At 40.0% G+C, this 19,628-nt stretch overlaps 2 protein-coding genes and 1 long non-coding RNA gene across 4 annotated transcripts; 2 read left to right on the forward strand and 1 right to left on the reverse strand.

Annotated features, from left to right (window-relative positions):
• Nucleotides 1–4,783: 4,783 nt before the first annotated feature.
• cyp4f3 (cytochrome P450, family 4, subfamily F, polypeptide 3) lies at nt 4,784–15,310 on the forward strand. The gene is made up of 12 exons (XM_079476288.1): nt 4,784–5,204; nt 11,783–11,927; nt 12,139–12,192; nt 12,312–12,439; nt 13,238–13,359; nt 13,436–13,724; nt 13,794–13,860; nt 13,935–14,064; nt 14,172–14,305; nt 14,395–14,459; nt 14,532–14,614; nt 14,727–15,310. Exons 1-12 carry the CDS (start codon nt 5,058–5,060, stop codon nt 14,905–14,907), a joined length of 1,545 nt encoding a protein of 514 aa, XP_079332414.1. The 5' UTR covers nt 4,784–5,057; the 3' UTR covers nt 14,908–15,310.
• On the reverse strand, nt 13,744–16,561 carry LOC306905586. The gene is made up of 3 exons (XR_013787753.1): nt 16,317–16,561; nt 14,193–14,838; nt 13,744–14,061 (listed from the first exon to the last, which is right to left on the reverse strand). It is a non-coding gene; the product is annotated as an uncharacterized lncRNA (long non-coding RNA).
• Nucleotides 16,562–16,584: 23 nt separating this feature from the next.
• sar1aa (secretion associated, Ras related GTPase 1Aa) lies at nt 16,585–19,394 on the forward strand. 2 transcript variants are annotated; one of them, XM_079476291.1, is made up of 7 exons: nt 16,585–16,762; nt 17,389–17,460; nt 18,209–18,328; nt 18,410–18,475; nt 18,580–18,671; nt 18,768–18,899; nt 18,978–19,230. In XM_079476291.1, exons 2-7 carry the CDS (start codon nt 17,403–17,405, stop codon nt 19,092–19,094), a joined length of 585 nt encoding a protein of 194 aa, XP_079332417.1. In that variant the 5' UTR covers nt 16,585–16,762; nt 17,389–17,402; the 3' UTR covers nt 19,095–19,230. The 2 variants fall into 2 exon arrangements, with proteins under 2 accessions (XP_079332417.1, XP_079332416.1); XM_079476290.1 differs by having other exon boundaries at nt 16,608–16,762; nt 18,580–18,683; nt 18,978–19,394.
• Nucleotides 19,395–19,628: the final 234 nt, after the last annotated feature.

Raw genomic sequence — 19,628 nt, forward strand, 5'->3', positions numbered from 1 at the left:
TGTGATCTCTGTGTGGAATGTGTTCTGTCTGTACAGACCGTCTGCGGATGGAACGTTGTCTGATTATAGCATTAAACTATCACTCCACATATGGCGCTGTTGCGCTCCGGGCGACCCAAGTTCGAGTGCCGGCTCGAGGTCCTTTCCCGATCCCACCCCACTTCCTGTCCTCTCTATAAAACAGCTGTCCTATCTTTAAAAAAAACGATCCCTCCACATGACAGATCAGACTGAGCACAATGAATCAAATGTTTTTTTTAAGTTCACCCACATATCTACTTTGTGAGATTTTTTACTAACCCACATGACGTTTAACATGTTTAGAGAATGTATGGCATGCGTTCATGAGAGCACTTCTTCTTTGCCTTCTTCTTGGACGAGACCACTTTCGCGTTGTGATTCAAACCCAATACGCTTGCGTCAAAGTGTTCTCGTCCAAGAAGAGGAAGTGCTCTCGTGAACGCGCCATAGACGGGCAACACAGAGGAGGATATATCCATTAAAGTCTCTGTTTTAGTTTGTTTTTCACACATAAATCATTCTCGTCGCTTCAACTGATCCACTATGAGCGGATGGACCGATGTCACATGTCTTTAGTGCTTTTCTGGACCTTGACAACAACTGACACCATGATGTCAATGAGGAGGTCTGGAAATCTCTAAATATCTTCACGTGTGCTCTGAAGACGCTGGAAGTTCTCTCAACATGTTTAACGTCATGTGGGCGAGTAACACATCACACAAAGTAGATCTTTGGGTCAACTTGCTCTTTAATAAGCCTCCAAAGGCAGATGCACGCATTTGACACACATCCTCTCAGCGTCTGTTTATTCAAGATTAAAATATATAATTATGGCTCAGTTACCAACTAAAGTTGTCCTCTTACCTGTCTATTCAGTAGAATGTTTGGGCAGATTTTTAGTGGCATTATTCAGTAATCACAGTACTGTACTACAGTAAAATCAATATTATAAAGGTGCTTTACCGTGGTATAATCACATTTACATTGAGTCATTTAGCAGACGCTTTTACCCAAAGTTCAGGGAGCAATAAGCGACATGTCATACAAGAGCAATAGTACAATAGGTGCTCATACAAAGTGGTAATCACAGCATCACTGGAGCTGTGTGTCTCTGTGTTTATGAGCATCTGTTCTGAGCGAATGTGTCCGGTGATCACACTTCCAGGAAGTTTCTGAAGATTCTGAATATATATATACTTCAGTAGGAAAAGCTGGAGGATGTTCAGTATACAACACACACTAGGACACTAAATCATATATAAAGACGAAGAAGAATATGAAGATGGTTGACACATGAGAAACATGGCCGTATGGTCGGTACAGAAACACATTACATGTAGATTAATGGAGCAGATGAAGTGAGACGGTGTGTCTGGACGAGAGACTGAAGGTCACTGTTCGCTCTATAGAGCTCTTCTGTTCAACAGTTTACATCTCAAATGTTCTCAACCACCGACCAAACACACAGAGAGCTTCTCTAAACTCTCCATTAACACATGAAAACAAGACGTATGCGTGTGTGTTTATCATCTGAGAACACGCTAGTCTTCTGTAGAACGGAGAAACATCAAGACGTGAGCTCACAGACAACATTGAGGTTTTCCCATGAATACAAACACCAAACTGGTTACTATAGTTAAACACATTTATTCATAAGGGTGCACAGTTCAACGGGCCTGGAGACGAGTCAGAAAGATCAAGAAAAACAGATGGAGATGTGACTGAATATTGTGTTTTGGACTCTCATGTGGTCCACAGATGCACAGTAATAAAGGACTCTATTGACCCTGACTGTTAAACACACACACAACATGAGTTTACTGTGAGGGGGAACGGCTCCTCTGGGAAACAGCGATCCGACTCTCGACAGCCGTGAACTTACAGCTGGCATCTGTATTCCCAGACCGAGGGTTCACATTCCTGCTCCGCATTTCTCATTTCACTCTCGGACTCCAGCTTCAGTTCTGCTCCATCATTCTCGCAGGCTCTGTCCCAAAAACTAATGAGCCGCCTACACGGACGACATCTTAAGATCATGTGTGTACTCCTCCTGACACAAATACTGCTCCACACGTATGGCAGCACAGTTAATAAAGATGGGATAACACACTCAGTTCTGCTCATAGTGATCGTGAGTGCCTTTATAGTATTGTTGCATACGTCGTGTCTTTGAAGAGTATTTAGTTTGATCACATTTATAACAGAGAGATACAGATGAACGATTATTCCCAAAAACAACACAACACATCATCGCATTAATCCCTAAGATGTCAGAAAAAGAAGAATGTGTAAGTTAAAAGCAAATTTAAGATCTAATGTCAATCAATGAAACTCAATATGGAGTCACTGCCTGTGTAGAGCACTTCAGATGAGTCGCTAATGAGGTCTCATCTGAGTTAGGATGCTGTCTTCACTGGGATTTGGCACGGAGCTCAGTGTCGAACAAACAGGCGGTTATTGTCTGTCTGTCTCTTATCAAATCATTCTGATGTCATTCTTTACATAGTGCTGTAGTACTACACAACACAGCCAGCAAAAAGAGAGAGAGAGAGAGAGAGAGAGAGAGAGAGAGAGACGGAGAGAGAGAGAGAGAGAGAGAGAGAGAGAGAGACAGACAGAGAGAGAGAGAGAGAGAGAGAGAGAGAGAGAGAGAGAGAGAGAGATACTCCATGGTAAATATAAGGTATCTTAATATCCGTGGTATCGTTTACAAAGTACAACATGTGAACAAAACACAACAACATGTAGAGATGTGCTCTTACAACACATAACCTCACAATCCCTCCATATAGATATACAGTAACCTACATAATATACAAATCAATCACATATACACTAGTCTCGCATTGTTCTGAAGTTGTCTGCTGTAAAGCTTAACACTCATTATTCTTGCAGACGTGAGCATGTCACGATGATGATGAAGTTCATGAAGAGTTTGAGAGAGAGCAGATACAGATGCACACAGATCGATCACAGATACATTGATCTGTTTTTATTATCATTTAATTGATAGGCGTGTCCAAACTCCAGACAAACTGCATCTCTGATCCCAAACGCTCAAACTTTCTTCTTCTTCAACTCTCTTTAAAACTTGACATGAGATAACGGTGCAGTGACGCGTGTTTCAGAGTTGTAATAACATCTTCATCATTTCATTAAAGAGCAGAGAACAGTGTGATAATGGTGAAATAAACACTTGCGGTCTCACCGGTGAGCTTCGGGTCGGTTTTGCGGCGGAATCGGTCTTTTCCTCTCAGTTTGGAGAAAGTTCGTTTGAGCAGCGGCTCCGCCATCACGGAACGCCCGGAGTCCGCGCGCGAGACGCGAGCACAGATCAAGAGTAGCGCACGCGCACGGATGCGTGGAGATCTGCGAGCGTCTGCGCTCATGATGCCCAACACAGGAAACACATTCCACACATTCCAGCGCGGAGTGTTTTTACCTTAGATAACAAAACCAGATGCCGCATTAGCGTCTGTTTCTAGAGGCCGCTATGCGTTGGTCGTCCGCCATATTGGAACGGTGTGAGCCGGTCTGTGTTGCCAAGTCTGCGGCTTTCCAGTGGAATTGTGTTACTTAGTAACTGTCCACAGGTTTGAAGGGGAACGATTCTGTTATTTAGCTGTCAATCTTGTGTCAATCTAAAGATGTTTTTTAAGTTTAAATTATGAAGGTTAATTTATGTTATTTGGACTAAGGACGTAAAGCTCGCGATGAAGAATTTTGTTTCACAGATCTGGCAACCCGTTAACAAGCTGACTCTATATGATAACTTAAACATATTTGTTGTTGCGTAAACTCAAACATTATATTTCCTACACTGACACGTGACAGCGACGAAACGATGTCACATTTGTCGGGAATTAAACTGAACAGTGTTCAGCGTTCTGGCAACCTGTAAATGACGTCAGTGGATCGTTCCAAGATGGCGGAAGCGTCTACGTGCCTGGAGCGCTTGAATGCGGCATCTAGTTTTGATATCTATGGTTTTTACACGCCATTACAGTCCCGCGGAATCATGGGAAATGTAGTTTACACGAGCACAGCGCTACCGACAGTTATTCTCTGTGAGAGAGAGAGGAAGAATATCTGAAAACAGTTAATACACAACTTGTATATTATATACACTCATACGCATGTCACAAGTGACTCTTTTCTGTATTATATTTAATAGCCCTAATTATTATATTATTATAATATTTTGTTTGCTGTAGACGTATGTATAACGATAAATGTATAAAGTACTAAAGTTCATATGGATAAATGTATAAAGTGATGCTTTTGTACTCTTTAACATATATATGAACATTTCTGTGCTTTGCCAATGTAAAGACTATTTTTTAACATGCCAGTAAAGCTATTTGAATCTTGAATCTCGGATAGATAGAGATGTATAATTATTTTTATTATCAACTTTTTTAATATTACAAAATGTGACATTTTTATGTGCAAAACAGTTTAAATCAACCGATTATGTTACACTTCCGCCATCTGCCGGTGTTAATTGTAAATGTATTCACTTATTATATTTATCTATTTCAAGCAATAGTTTAAAAACTGAATCTAACCTGAGTGAACCTCAGAAAAAGAGGAAATCAATCGTGACGACAAAACAGAATATTAAGTTTAAATTGCAATTTAAATATGAGAAAATAAAATAAGGTAAATACCATGAAAATTCAAATAGGAGTAGTCGAAAAAATGAGTACCAAAAGTTTCAAAAGCCGTTTTTTCTTCGTCCACATGAGGTCAGTGTTTACACACATTGAGCTGGAATAATGAATTAAAATGCACCTGCAGGTGAGGTGAGCGCTCTCTGCACTTCACTGGCGAAACACCGTTTGAAAAACTTAATAAGTCAGTTATAAAGAAACATTCAACGCGATCAAACACTCATCATGACGCCATGAGTCTGACAGGACCCGGAACTGCCTTATCAGATCTGTCAGATACACTTTCTGCAGCGCGTCAGTCTGATCTGTCTTCACAGCATTAGTCTGTATGACTCTGAACTCTTTATAAAGTGAAAGAATCCGATGGCTTTGGGTCTGATCGCTGTCCTCGCGCTCTCCGGCGCGGTGCTGGTGTGCGCGCTCGCGGCGCGTCTCGCCTTTAAACGACGCGCGTTGCGACGCTTCAATCAGCCGCCGCAAAGAAACTGGATTCTGGGACACATGGGACTAGTGAGTTCACCTGTTTAACCTCTTTATACTGTCATCTATATATATATATATATTTAGGCTTTACAATTATATTGTAGGCCTATGTGATCATCACTGCAGTCACTTGTTTTCGGATGTCTGCGTCATTTCCTATTAACATTAATATATGGTGTCTTTGTGTTCTGAGGGTGTATTTTAAAGTTTAAAAGTCTAAAATACACTTAAGTTCGTTTATACAGGAATGTGTTTTTCATCATTGAACGTCCTTCTGTCATCACAGGACATTGTGCAACAATATCTTTTCAAAATCTAGTGTAAGAGAATTTGAGGAAACATGTTGAAATACTTCAGTAAAACCCTAAAGAGAACTGCTGTACAGTTACTGAAGCGTTTGTGTCTTTGACAGTCAAAGCAGAGAAACCGGTTTAACTGCGACACACCACATACTGTACAACACTACACAACAATAAACCACTGAATCAGACTGAATGACAATAAACCACTGAATCAGACTGAATGACAGTAAACCACTGAATCAGACTGAATGACAGTAAACCACTGAATCAGACTGAATGACAGTAAACCACTGAATCAGACTGAATCACAATAAACCACTGAATCAAACTGAATGACAATAAACCACTGAATCAGACTGAATGACAATAAACCACTGAATCAAACTGAATGACAATAAACCACTGAATCAAACTGAATGACAGTAAACCACTGAATCAGACTGAATGACAGTAAACCACTGAATCAGACTGAATCACAATAAACCACTGAATCAAACTGAATGACAATAAACCACTGAATCAAACTGAATGACAATAAACCACTGAATCAGACTGAATCACAATAAACCACTGAATCAGACTGAATGACAATAAACCACTGAATCAAACTGAATGACAATAAACCACTGAATCAAACTGAATGACAGTAAACCACTGAATCAGACTGAATGACAGTAAACCACTGAATCAGACTGAATGACAGTAAACCACTGAATCAGACTGAATGACAGTAAACCACTGAATCAGACTGAATGACAATAAACCACTGAATCAGACTGAATGACAGTAAACCACTGAATCAGACTGAATGACAGTAAACCACTGAATCAGACTGAATGACAGTAAACCACTGAATCAGACTGAATGACAGTAAACCACTGAATCAGACTGAATGACAGTAAACCACTGAATCAGACTGAATGACAGTAAACCACTGAATCAGACTGAATGACAGTAAACCACTGAATCAGACTGAATGACAGTAAACCACTGAATCAGACTGAATGACAGTAAACCACTGAATCAGACTGAATGACAGTAAACCACTGAATCAGACTGAATGACAGTAAACCACTGAATCAGACTGAATGACAATAAACCACTGAATCAGACTGAATCACAATAAACCACTGAATCAGACTGAATCACAATAAACCACTGAATCAGACTGAATGACAGTAAACCACTGAATCAGACTGAATGACAATAAACCACTGAATCAGACTGAATCACAATAAACCACTGAATCAGACTGAATGACAATAAACCACTGAATCAGACTGAATCACAATAAACCACTGAATCAAACTGAATGACAGTAAACCACTGAATCAGACTGAATGACAATAAACCACTGAATCAGACTGAATGACAATAAACCACTGAATCAGACTGAATGACAATAAACCACTGAATCAGACTGAATGACAGTAAACCACTGAATCAGACTGAATGACAATAAACCACTGAATCAGACTGAATCACAATAAACCACTGAATCAGACTGAATGACAATAAACCACTGAATCAAACTGAATGACAATAAAGCACTGAATCAGACTGAATGACAATTGAAAATGTCACCTACTGACCGACTTTAAATAACAAAATGACTCAGGTCCCAGCTGCAGAAACAACAGACAGTCGAAGTACAAATACAAAAATACTCTTTATTAATAGGCCAGCAAGTGCTAACTGGGAATGTATCATGTAGGGGCAAAAGTTTACTAAAATGACATCTCTGAAGAAATTTAGAGCAAAGGTTCAGGTTCGGTGACTTCTCAGCAGTTCACCCAGCTGTCCTCTCTCTAGGAAGTCGAACAAACACGTCCAGAGGGTCACGGCAGTCGTCAGACCCACAGGATGAAGTTACAGTACTCTAATCAGCAAACAGCAAGCGTTGAAGAAGGTTCGAGGATAGCCACCATCTTCCGGATAACGTCAACTACTGGAGCCACAGGATAGGTATTTCTGGGGCAGGAAAGCAAGCGACCACAATGAACATCAATACCACAGGCAGAAATTAGACACACATTCACACTGTGTGAGAAGTTATAGTTACGGCCCTTTAAAGGACATTAGAGAGCGTTGAGAAAATCCAGCTGCAGTACACCGGTGGTCAAATAGAGAAGCCGGGGAACCTGGCTTCGCTTGCAGAGCAGGGGAATACGTTGACCACAATGGCAGCAGCACAAGAACCACCAGGCAAGGAAAAGACCTCTCTCGGGTTCCAAAGAACCAGTTTTTATCTCCTTCAAACCCTCATGGCCAGCTGTTAAACAATTAGTCACTAATTGCAATCATTAGCAGCAATGCAGAGGCAATAATGAAATTACAGGAAGTATCGTCCACAGAATGGGTTCACATTAGCAGGGGAGGAAGCACAGTCCAAATATGGCTTGATAATAAAACAGGAAGCCGGTTGCCAGGTTTGTCCATAAATAAAAGTCTGAATCAGACTGAATGACAGTAAACCACTGAATCAGACTGAATGACAATAAACCACTGAATCAGACTGAATGACAATAAACCACTGAATCAGACTGAATGACAATAAACCACTGAATCAGACTGAATGACAGTAAACCACTGAATCAGACTGAATGACAATAAACCACTGAATCAGACTGAATGACAGTAAACCACTGAATCAGACTGAATGACAATAAACCACTGAATCAGACTGAATCACAATAAACCACTGAATCAGACTGAATGACAATAAACCACTGAATCAGACTGAATCACAATAAACCACTGAATCAAACTGAATGACAATAAACCACTGAATCAGACTGAATGACAATAAACCACTGAATCAGACTGAATGACAGTAAACCAATGAATCAGACTGAATGGCAATAAACCACTGAATCAGACTGAATGACAGTAAACCACTGAATCAGACTGAATGACAATAAACCACTGAATCAGACTGAATGACAATAAACCACTGAATCAGACTGAATGACAATAAACCACTGAATCAAACTGAATGACAATAAACCACTGAATCAGACTGAATGACAGTAAACCACTGAATCAGACTGAATGACAATAAACCACTGAATCAGACTGAATCACAATAAACCACTGAATCAGACTGAATCACAATAAACCACTGAATCAGACTGAATGACAATAAACCACTGAATCAGACTGAATGACAGTAAACCACTGAATCACAATAAACCAGACTGAATCAGACTGAATCACAATAAACCTCTGAATCAGACAGGATCACAATAAACCACTGAATCAGACTGAATCACAATAAACCTCTGAATCAGACAGGATCACAATAAACCACTGAATCAGACTGAATCACAATAAACCACTGAATCAGACTGAATGACAGTAAACCACTGAATCAGACTGAATGACAATAAACCACTGAATCAGACTGAATGACAATAAACCACTGAATCAGACTGAATGACAATAAACCACTGAATCAGACTGAATGACTATAAACCACTGAATCAAACTGAATGACAATAAACCACTGAATCAGACTGAATGACAGTAAACCACTGAATCAGACTGAATGACAATAAACCACTGAATCAGACTGAATCACAATAAACCACTGAATCAGACTGAATCACAATAAACCACTGAATCAGACTGAATGACAATAAACCACTGAATCAGACTGAATGACAATAAACCACTGAATCAGACTGAATGACAGTAAACCACTGAATCACAATAAACCAGACTGAATCAGACTGAATCACAATAAACCTCTGAATCAGACAGGATCACAATAAACCACTGAATCAGACTGAATCACAGTAAACCACTGAATCAGACTGAATGACAGTAAACCACTGAATCAGACTGAATGACAATAAACCACTGAATCAGACTGAATCACAATAAACCACTGAATCAGACTGAATGACAATAAACCACTGAATCAGACTGAATGACAATAAACCACTGAATCAGACTGAATCACAATAAACCACTGAATCAAACTGAATGACAATAAACCACTGAATCAGACTGAATGACAATAAACCACTGAATCAGACTGAATGACAGTAAACCACTGAATCAGACTGAATGACAATAAACCACTGAATCAGACTGAATGACAGTAAACCACTGAATCAGACTGAATGACAATAAACCACTGAATCAGACTGAATGACAGTAAACCACTGAATCAAACTGAATGACAATAAACCACTGAATCAGACTGAATGACAATAAACCACTGAATCAGACTGAATGACAGTAAACCACTGAATCAGACTGAATGACAATAAACCACTGAATCAGACTGAATGACAGTAAACCACTGAATCAGACTGAATGACAATAAACCACTGAATCAGACTGAATGACAATAAACCACTGAATCAGACTGAATGACAATAAACCACTGAATCAAACTGAATGACAATAAACCACTGAATCAGACTGAATGACAATAAACCACTGAATCAGACTGAATGACAATAAACCACTGAATCAGACTGAATGACAGTAAACCACTGAATCAGACTGAATGACAATAAACCACTGAATCAGACTGAATGACAGTAAACCACTGAATCACAATAAACCAGACTGAATCAGACTGAATCACAATAAACCTCTGAATCAGACAGGATCACAATAAACCACTGAATCAGACTGAATCACAATAAACCACTGAATCAGACTGAATGACAGTAAACCACTGAATCAGACTGAATGACAGTAAACCACTGAATCAGACTGAATGACAATAAACCACTGAATCAGACTGAATGACAGTAAACCACTGAATCAGACTGAATGACAATAAACCACTGAATCAGACTGAATGACAATAAACCACTGAATCAGACTGAATGACAATAAACCACTGAATCAAACTGAATGACAATAAACCACTGAATCAGACTGAATGACAATAAACCACTGAATCAGACTGAATGACAATAAACCACTGAATCAGACTGAATGACAGTAAACCACTGAATCAGACTGAATGACAATAAACCACTGAATCAGACTGAATGACAGTAAACCACTGAATCACAATAAACCAGACTGAATCAGACTGAATCACAATAAACCTCTGAATCAGACAGGATCACAATAAACCACTGAATCAGACTGAATCACAATAAACCACTGAATCAGACTGAATGACAGTAAACCACTGAATCAGACTGAATGACAATAAACCACTGAATCAGACTGAATGACAATAAACCACTGAATCAGACTGAATCACAATAAACCACTGAATCAAACTGAATGACAATAAACCACTGAATCAGACTGAATGACAATAAACCACTGAATCAGACTGAATGACAATAAACCACTGAATCAGACTGAATGACAGTAAACCACTGAATCAGACTGAATGACAATAAACCACTGAATCAGACTGAATCACAATAAACCACTGAATCAGACTAAATCACAATAAACCACTGAATCAGACTGAATGACAATAAACCACTGAATCAGACTGAATGACAGTAAACCACTGAATCAGACTGAATGACAGTAAACCACTGAATCACAATAAACCAGACTGAATCAGACTGAATCACAATAAACCACTGAATCAGACTGGATCACAATAAACCACTGAATCAGACTGAATCACAATAAACCACGGAATCAGACTGAATCACAATAAACCACCGAATCAGACTGAATCACAATAAACCACGGAATCAGACTGAATCACAATAAACCACCGAATCAGACTGAATCACAATAAACCAACTGAATCAGACTGAATGACAGTAAACCACTGAATCAGACTGAATGACAGTAAACCACTGAATCAGACTGAATGACAGTAAACCACTGAATCAGACTGAATGAAAAAAACCACTGAATGACACTGACTGGATTAAACTAAATCACAATAAACCACAGTGAATCAGAATCAATGACTGAATCACAATGAACGACTGAATCAGACTGAATCACAATAAACCACTGAATCAGACTGATGCAGAATAATTGTCTGAATAACACTGAACTGCACTGAAATAATTTTAAAACGTTTTGGAAATAGTATAAAAACATTATTTTATTCCAAACATCACAGAAGAGTGTCTGACAGAGGTGGTGTAATGTCTATATCAGTCATAGTTGCTGTCAAGTCAATTCTCTGTCATGTGGAAGGAGATCAAATGTGAAGCACAGAACAGGAACCGAGATAAAAACAGAGATATCTCATGCTCAGTGTTAAAGCCACTGCTGTTATAATCAATGTCAGCGGATGTTTGCTGAAGATTATTTGACTGATCTCAGTCAGACTGTGTGTGTGTGTTTCAGATGGGTCATAATGAAGAGGGTCTACAGGCCGTGGATGATATAATTCGCCGGTATGTTCATTCATGTGCCTGGTATCTTGGTCCGTTCTACAATATGGTTCGTCTTTTCCATCCAGACTATGTGAAATCTCTCCTGACGGCCTCTGGTGAGAAACACACGCATGACATGAATAGAACTCAAGGTCACACATGTATTCATTTCTGTAGCTGATGACACGTCACAGTTACACAAGAAGTGGCACAAAAACACTCCGAAAGGGTTTACAAAGTTCAATCTATGACAGACTGATAATGTCATGTGGTGATGAGAGTGAGAAACTGTGTTTTACTAACAAACACTTTGAATTATTCTGACAGCTTCCATTACATTCAAAGACAGGATCTTTTACGGCTTTATGAAACCCTGGCTGGGTATGTGATGTCCACACAAAGACATGTTTACACGTTTACTTTGTGTCCACATACTGTGTGTCAGTGTGCTTTACAGTGTGTACTCCTGTAGTGTCCATCACTTTCTGTGTGCATTACAGGGAACTGTCTTCTGCTGCAGAATGGTCAGGAATGGACTCGCCATCGTCGACTTCTGACTTCAGCTTTCCATTTCGACATCCTCAAAAAATATGTGCATATATTCAATCAGTCAACCAACAAAATGCACGTACGTTACACACACACACACACACACACACACACACACACACACAAGTATACTGGCACAGGCATTTCAGGGCTAATATAACCCACAGTGTAGACAGACGGTTAAGGCTCAGACAGCCGGATTCACAACTTCTGTGTTTCTGCAGTGACAAACACACACACACACGCTCGCTCACTCACCCACAAACACACTCTCACGCAAGCACACTCACAAACATGCACAAACACGCGCACACACAAACAAAGACAAACATGCACAAACACACGCACACACAAACAAGCACAAACATGCGCACACACATTCTGTTTTATATTCAATTTTGCCTACATAGAATTATAGAACAAGTTAAATGATAAAAATATATTGTATTATAGGATACAGCTGCCCAGTCAGGGGAAACGGTTGCATCACATGTCGAACATTCAGAATTACTTTCAGCATTTTAGAGTTGAAACATAGAGCTTGATGTCTGTCATAAGATTTATTTGAAACATAAGACATAAGATGCTATAAATACCCTTCAACTAATCACTGATCTCTAAAGAGAAGAAATGGTTTGTGATATCTTCCTGTCTTCAGGATAGATGTCAACAGAATCACATTAGCTAAAATAACAAACATCCTCTAAATCGAGTCCCAGCTTGAAGTCCTTTCCCGACCCCCCCCCTTCTCTTCTCTTTCCACGGCAATGTATAAATAAAGGCAAAACAGAACAAATGATATATCTTATATATATATATATCTATAAATGTAAAGATGTGTTTGTTTGTGAAGTTGTCATTGTTCGGTGTGATTCAGGATAAATGGTGTCATCTGCTGGCGGCGGGGCAGAATGATCTGGACATGTTTGAGCACATGAGCTCATTGACTCTGGACAGTTTGCTGAAATGCACCTTCAGCTGTGACAGCGAGTGTCCGGGGTGAGTCTCTCCGTTCACACATACACATGTGAGAAAACACAGGTGTCTCACCTCCGCCTGTCTCGCCGTCTCTCAGAAAACCCCGTGAATACATTGCAGCCATTTTGGAGCTGTCCATACTGGTGGTCAAGAGACAACATTATCTCCCTCACCACTGGGACTGGCTGTACTGGCGCTCTGAAAAGGGCCGGAGGTTTCGCAAGGCTTGTGACATCGTGCACGGCTTTACCGCTGATGTCGTGAGAGAACGACGACTCCAACTCGACCAGCAGGGAAGTGGAAAGAGCCGCTCTGTAAACCAGGAATACAAGGGAGGATACAAGAAAAAAGACACAGATCTAATCGACCTACTGCTGTTGTCAAAAGTAAGTCACAGATTTGATGGTTTAAGCGATTAGCCAATCGCATTTATTCTAAAAACATGTCTCACACAGGATGAGAACGGCGAGGGACTCTCCAACGAGGAGATCCAGGCACACGCGGATATGTTCTTGTTTGCGGGTGAGTTTAGATCGTCCGTGTGTTCTCTCGTGTTCACATGACGCCGTGTAACCGTCACTTCTGTCTGGACTCAGGTCACGACACCACTGCCAGCGCCCTCTCCTGGATCTTCTACAATCTGTCCATGCATCAGGACTATCAGGACCGGTGTCGTGCTGAAGTCACATCACTGCTGCAGGACAGAGAGACGGACGACATCACCTGGTCAGACACACACATACATACATGATGACATGACCTCACCGAAGCGCTACAGCAGCGCAGTCTGAAATGTGGTACGTTAACGAATGCTTTATGTTGATTGGCTGTAGGGATGACCTCAGTCAACTTACGTTCACCACCATGTGCATTAAGGAGAGTTTGAGGCTTCACCCGCCCGTTCTGGCTCTGACCCGATACTTCTCGCAGGACATGAAGATTCCAGGAGACCTTGTCATTCCACAGGGTATTCACTTCTCTGACGTCACATCAAACCCAGAGACGTCGCTGCTGATGTCTTTCAAACACATGCTAATCGTATTTTTCTATCCGTAGGGAGTTTGTGCTTGATCAGTATTTACGGTATCCATCGCAATCCTGTTATCTGGAGCGATCCAGAGGTAAGACTCGCTCTCGTCGACACTGAAACAAATGAGAACTTTAAGAATGATGTCTGCCGTCTCTTTCTTCAGGTGTTTGACCCCACGCGGTTTGATCCACAGAGGCCAAAGGGAAGATCGCCTCATGCTTTTATACCGTTCTCTGCAGGACCCAGGTACACTATAATACACACAAGTTAATGTCGGAGGGAAATGAGTGGCAGTTAATCTGTGTTTGACTCACCAATGGGATCCTTCTTGCGTTTCTCTTCTGTGTATGTCTGCCAGGAACTGCATCGGTCAGAACTTTGCTATGGCAGAAATAAAGGTGGTGGTCGCTCAGACGCTGTCAAGGTTCAGAATTCTGCCCGGACCCAAAACGGTGCGGCGTCTCTACAACCTGGTCATGAGAGCAGAAGGAGGAATGATTTTAAACTTTCAACCTCTCACGCCGTTTCAGGATCAGTAACTTACGAAGAAAATGTCGAACAGGAGGAGCTTCCTTATACATTTCACTGCGATTTATATAGAGTTTTCTTATTATGAATGCCATTTTAATATAAACAAAAAGAGAATATTTGCTTGCTTGTTGATCGAATATGTGTGTAATGTTCATGGAAATAAAATATTTCACACAGTATGCCACTGAAAACAATAATATTTCAACCTGTGAGGTCCAGGAACTGCAGATGAGATGAGTGACATCTGGTGTTCACAGCTTGTGCATAACACACATGAGATATTATAATAATTTACAAGAAAAACCTTCTTAATAATACTACAGCAAGAAACAACACTGCTTTGAGCAAACTATAAATATATAAACTCTCTCACATCTGTGACTAACATATAATAAATGTATGTATGTATGTATGTATGTATGTATGTATGGAATATTCAAAATCAGACCCGTGAGTCAAAATAATCTCTCTAAACATCTACATGTAAATGACAGAACGGAGCTGTAAGTCTAGTGAATATAATACTGACACTGAGTTTTAATCTTATCTTGTAGAGTGTACAACTTTGTTGATAAATCTCACAAAACAATGCCCACAACGATGAAAACATAACAATTGTTTTTAATGAAAACTAGTATCTAAGAATACATGCAATTCATATTAATACATATTAATATGTACATCCCAGAACAGTCCAAGTCAATTATTCACATAATCATACAAATATTATACGTCTTCGTTGCTTTTTTATTAATAATGTTGTGCAAACTGCAGCAGTAGACTTAGACTCACGAATAAAATTAATGAAATTTGGATATGTAACCACAAGTTTTTGAAAATATAGAAATATCAAAAACATTTAAACTTACACATAATGTTTGTTTTCATTTTAAAAAAGTTTTCCATGACCAGCCCAAAAAACGTGTTATATACACAATTATAAAACAGACGGACATCAGATTGAAATCTCTTAATGGATAAATGAGCGGCGCATTACTGTCTGTATTCGCTTGGTTTAGTCGCTAGATGGCGTCATTTACAACCAAAACTTTATTAAGCAGGAGAAGAAAAAGAGAAAGAAAGAGAAAGAACAGAAACACAGTTTCCGGCAATGAAACCCTTCATATACTGATCAATAACTCACACAACACTAACACCTCATCATCTGATCCTCCCCAGCAAAAACAACTCAAGTGTTATGTGCCAAATAATTAGGTTTATGTGCAAAACAATGAAGTCTATCTGCAAATAAAAACGTGTATGTGAAAATAAATAAGTATGTGTGCAACACATTCAAGTATATCTGCTGATAAAATAAGTGTATGTGCAGAAAATATATGTGCGAATAAAATAATAAATGTATGTGCAAAACCATCAGGTGTGTGTGCGTGTGATTATAATCTGTGTCATCGCTCACCCTCCCTCGTGTCGTGTAAGATTCTCCACAGTTTTTCCACACAATGACCATTAACTCCTCTCAAACTCTCACATAGAATCAATGAGTGTGAATAAACGAGTGTGAATAAACGAGTGTGAATAAACGAGTGTGAATAAACGAGTGTGAAAAAACGAGTGTGAATAAACGAGTGTGAATAAACGAGTGTGAATAAACGCGCGGCGCGAGCTTCAGACAGGTGTGTTGGAGCGCGCACCCGTTTACCCCTGAAGTCTCCGGCCAATCAAATGCTGCGTGGACGAACAGGTGACCCCGAGCGGAAGTCGTCTCAGAGTGGCACGCGCGTCTGATAGATATTCTACGGGTTACTAGAGACGCGCGTTCATGTCGCGCAGCGCGTTCCGACTATAACGCACAGACACTCTGACAGCTTTATTCGGACGGGCCGTGGCACGCGTCTGATACAGGTGAGATCTGATCGAGATCTGATAAACAGTCTGATTATTGCGCTGCGGCTGAACGAGCTTCTTTCGGGCCCGGATTAACTGCGCGCGTGCTCGTGAGTTTGTGTACAGGTTTAACTGCGCGCGTGAGCGCTATAATAAAACCCGTCACGGTATACCGTATCAAATGTCGCTGTATTATCGCCTCATTAAGCTATTTTAACCTTTTTAAAATAATAGCTCACGATTAGTCATTTTTGTGCTTGTCTTGTTTATTTCGTGTTGTTCCACTTTCTTTCTTTCTCTCTTTGAGCACTGAATTAAACTCGAAATACAATCAGAAACTGGAGTGTTTACAGTATGATCATGTAGTAGAATATCAGTTATCATGTGTATTAATATCACTGTTCTGCGGTATGCGACACCTGTGCTAGCCTATATAATACATATTATTCAACGGATAGAACCATATGCTACTGTTGTGATCTCAGTGACGATCACGTGGTATGATGATCCATATGTATGATTTAATCTTGTTTACATCGAGTTAGCAGTCTCTGTGAGAGTCACGTGCTTTTTAAACACAAACCTTTATATGTGAGTCAATGTTGCTCGTTATGACTGTGTTTTACACATTTCTGTTTTATCAGGTGACACATTTGCAATGTCATTTATATTTGACTGGATCTACAGAGGCTTTAGTGGAATACTTGAGTTTTTAGGTAAATTAAGTGTTCTGTTTTCACCACCATTCAAATGTTGAGACACGGTTGACTGAACTTGTAAAGTTGGACAGTCACCACATGATAGATAAAGTGTGTGACACGCATTCATTAGGTGTGCCTAAACATTTATTTAGCAGCAGGTTTGGTAAGGCTGCGTCCTTGTGGTCTCGTCCTCTAAAGGATGTGCTGTATACAGAGGATTCTCAACATTTAAACCAGACGTCCTTCATAGGCAAACTGGCAGGAACGGAAAAAGGAAGTACCACGTTGCACTTGCACTCCTGTCAAATGAATAATAAACGATTTCTACATGATTTTAAGAGGTCAAAAGTTGGTTACTTTCTATCCTAATCAATGCCAAATGAGTTAAAGAGTATAATGTTTTGTTTTACTGTTTAAAACATTTTAAAATCTTGTAAATCACTTGTAAATCTATTTACTAAATCTGCCTGCTAAGATTTTAAAAAACGTGACACTAATTGTATACGGTTCACATTTATACGCCAGATATTGGATTGAATGTGCACCTCATGTGTCCTCCGAATTCTTGTGAAAGAAGGATGTAGGAAGGGTGCATACGGAGTGTCCTGCCTGCTTTAATGAAGCGAGACCGCCTCGATGAGGTAACAGGCTTCAAATGAGACCTCCGGAGGACTCGGCCTTCCCAAACCAGACAGAGTGTTAAGATGTCACGTATAAATATTGTGTTGCTGTTGATTTGTGTGTGTGTTTGGTTTTTGTGCAGGTTTGTACAGGAAGTCTGGTAAACTGGTGTTTCTTGGTTTAGACAATGCTGGAAAAACAACACTTCTGCACATGCTGAAAGATGATCGACTAGGACAACACGTACCTACATTACATCCCAGTAAGACATCATCAGTATGACACAACTGTACGATGAAAGAATTCATATGAAATTGTTGATTTTCTGAATGAATTTTTTCAGCATCAGAGGAGTTAACCATTGCTGGGATGACCTTCACTACATTTGATCTGGGTGGTCATGTACAAGGTGAGAAGTTGTTTCTCAAAACGTTAATGTTAAACCTGTCCGACTCTGTCTTCACAAAAGAAGATAGTTTGAGACACTGTGTGGAATTCTTCCTGTACCTGCAGCACGGAGAGTGTGGAAGAACTATCTCCCTGCCGTCAATGGCGTCGTCTTCTTTGTCGACTGTGCCGATCACGAGCGCCTCGCAGAATCAAAGGTGGAGCTTGACGTGAGACTCCTCTCTCTCGGCCAATCACATTAAAGTCGAGTGTTTAGCCAAGGTTTTAAAGTTAAAGGCCGTGTGTTTCTGTAGTCTCTCCTGTCGGATGAGACCATCTCCAGTGTGCCCGTCCTGGTTCTGGGAAACAAGATCGACCGACCTGAAGCTGTGAGTGACATGAGACTGCGAGAGGTCTTCTGTCTGGAGGGACAGACCACGGGGAAGGTCAGAATCAGCCAATCACAGACATCAAACACTCATATGTGATTCTTTAATGCTCAGTGTTGTTTTCTGTGATTGTAGGGTAACGTGTCTTTGAAGGAGTCGAACGTCCGGCCGCTGGAGGTCTTCATGTGCAGCGTTCTGAAAAAACAGGGTTATGGGGACGGTTTCAGATGGCTGTCGCAGTACATCGACTGATTTCTTCTTCTTCTGATTTTATTCCTGCTCATGAAGCAATAAGTGATGTTGATTTTAGCATGAGATTTCACCCATCAGCCAGTTCTTCTGTTCTGTATACTCTCGTATGTTTGGATAGAAATACTGAAAAATTACACAGAAGCTCGTTCACGCTGACCAGCCGTATATGCAGTATTTAAAAGCGCATGTGTGATATTTCTGGTTCAGTGGTGACATCATTTCTAAATGATAAAAATACAAACCATGAATATCATATACTATCATTTCACATCTTCCTCTGGGGTTTTAAACGATCATTATAACATACAGTATGAGTGATCAGTTATTGTAGATATTGTTCATATTATCAGATAAGTTCAGTGACATTCATCATATTATATATATATATATATATATATATATAAAGCAGATTGTGTTTGTTTTGGGGCTGTAGCTGTTATGATGATCAGATATGAGTCTGATAAGAGAGCATCTACCACACATGTGCGTGTTTAGATACACAACAGATGTTTCTGCAGATGTCTATATTGTATA

The sequence above is a fragment of the Barbatula barbatula genome (assembly GCF_947034865.1).
Source record: "Barbatula barbatula genome assembly, chromosome: 16".
NCBI lineage: Eukaryota > Metazoa > Chordata > Actinopteri > Cypriniformes > Nemacheilidae > Barbatula > Barbatula barbatula.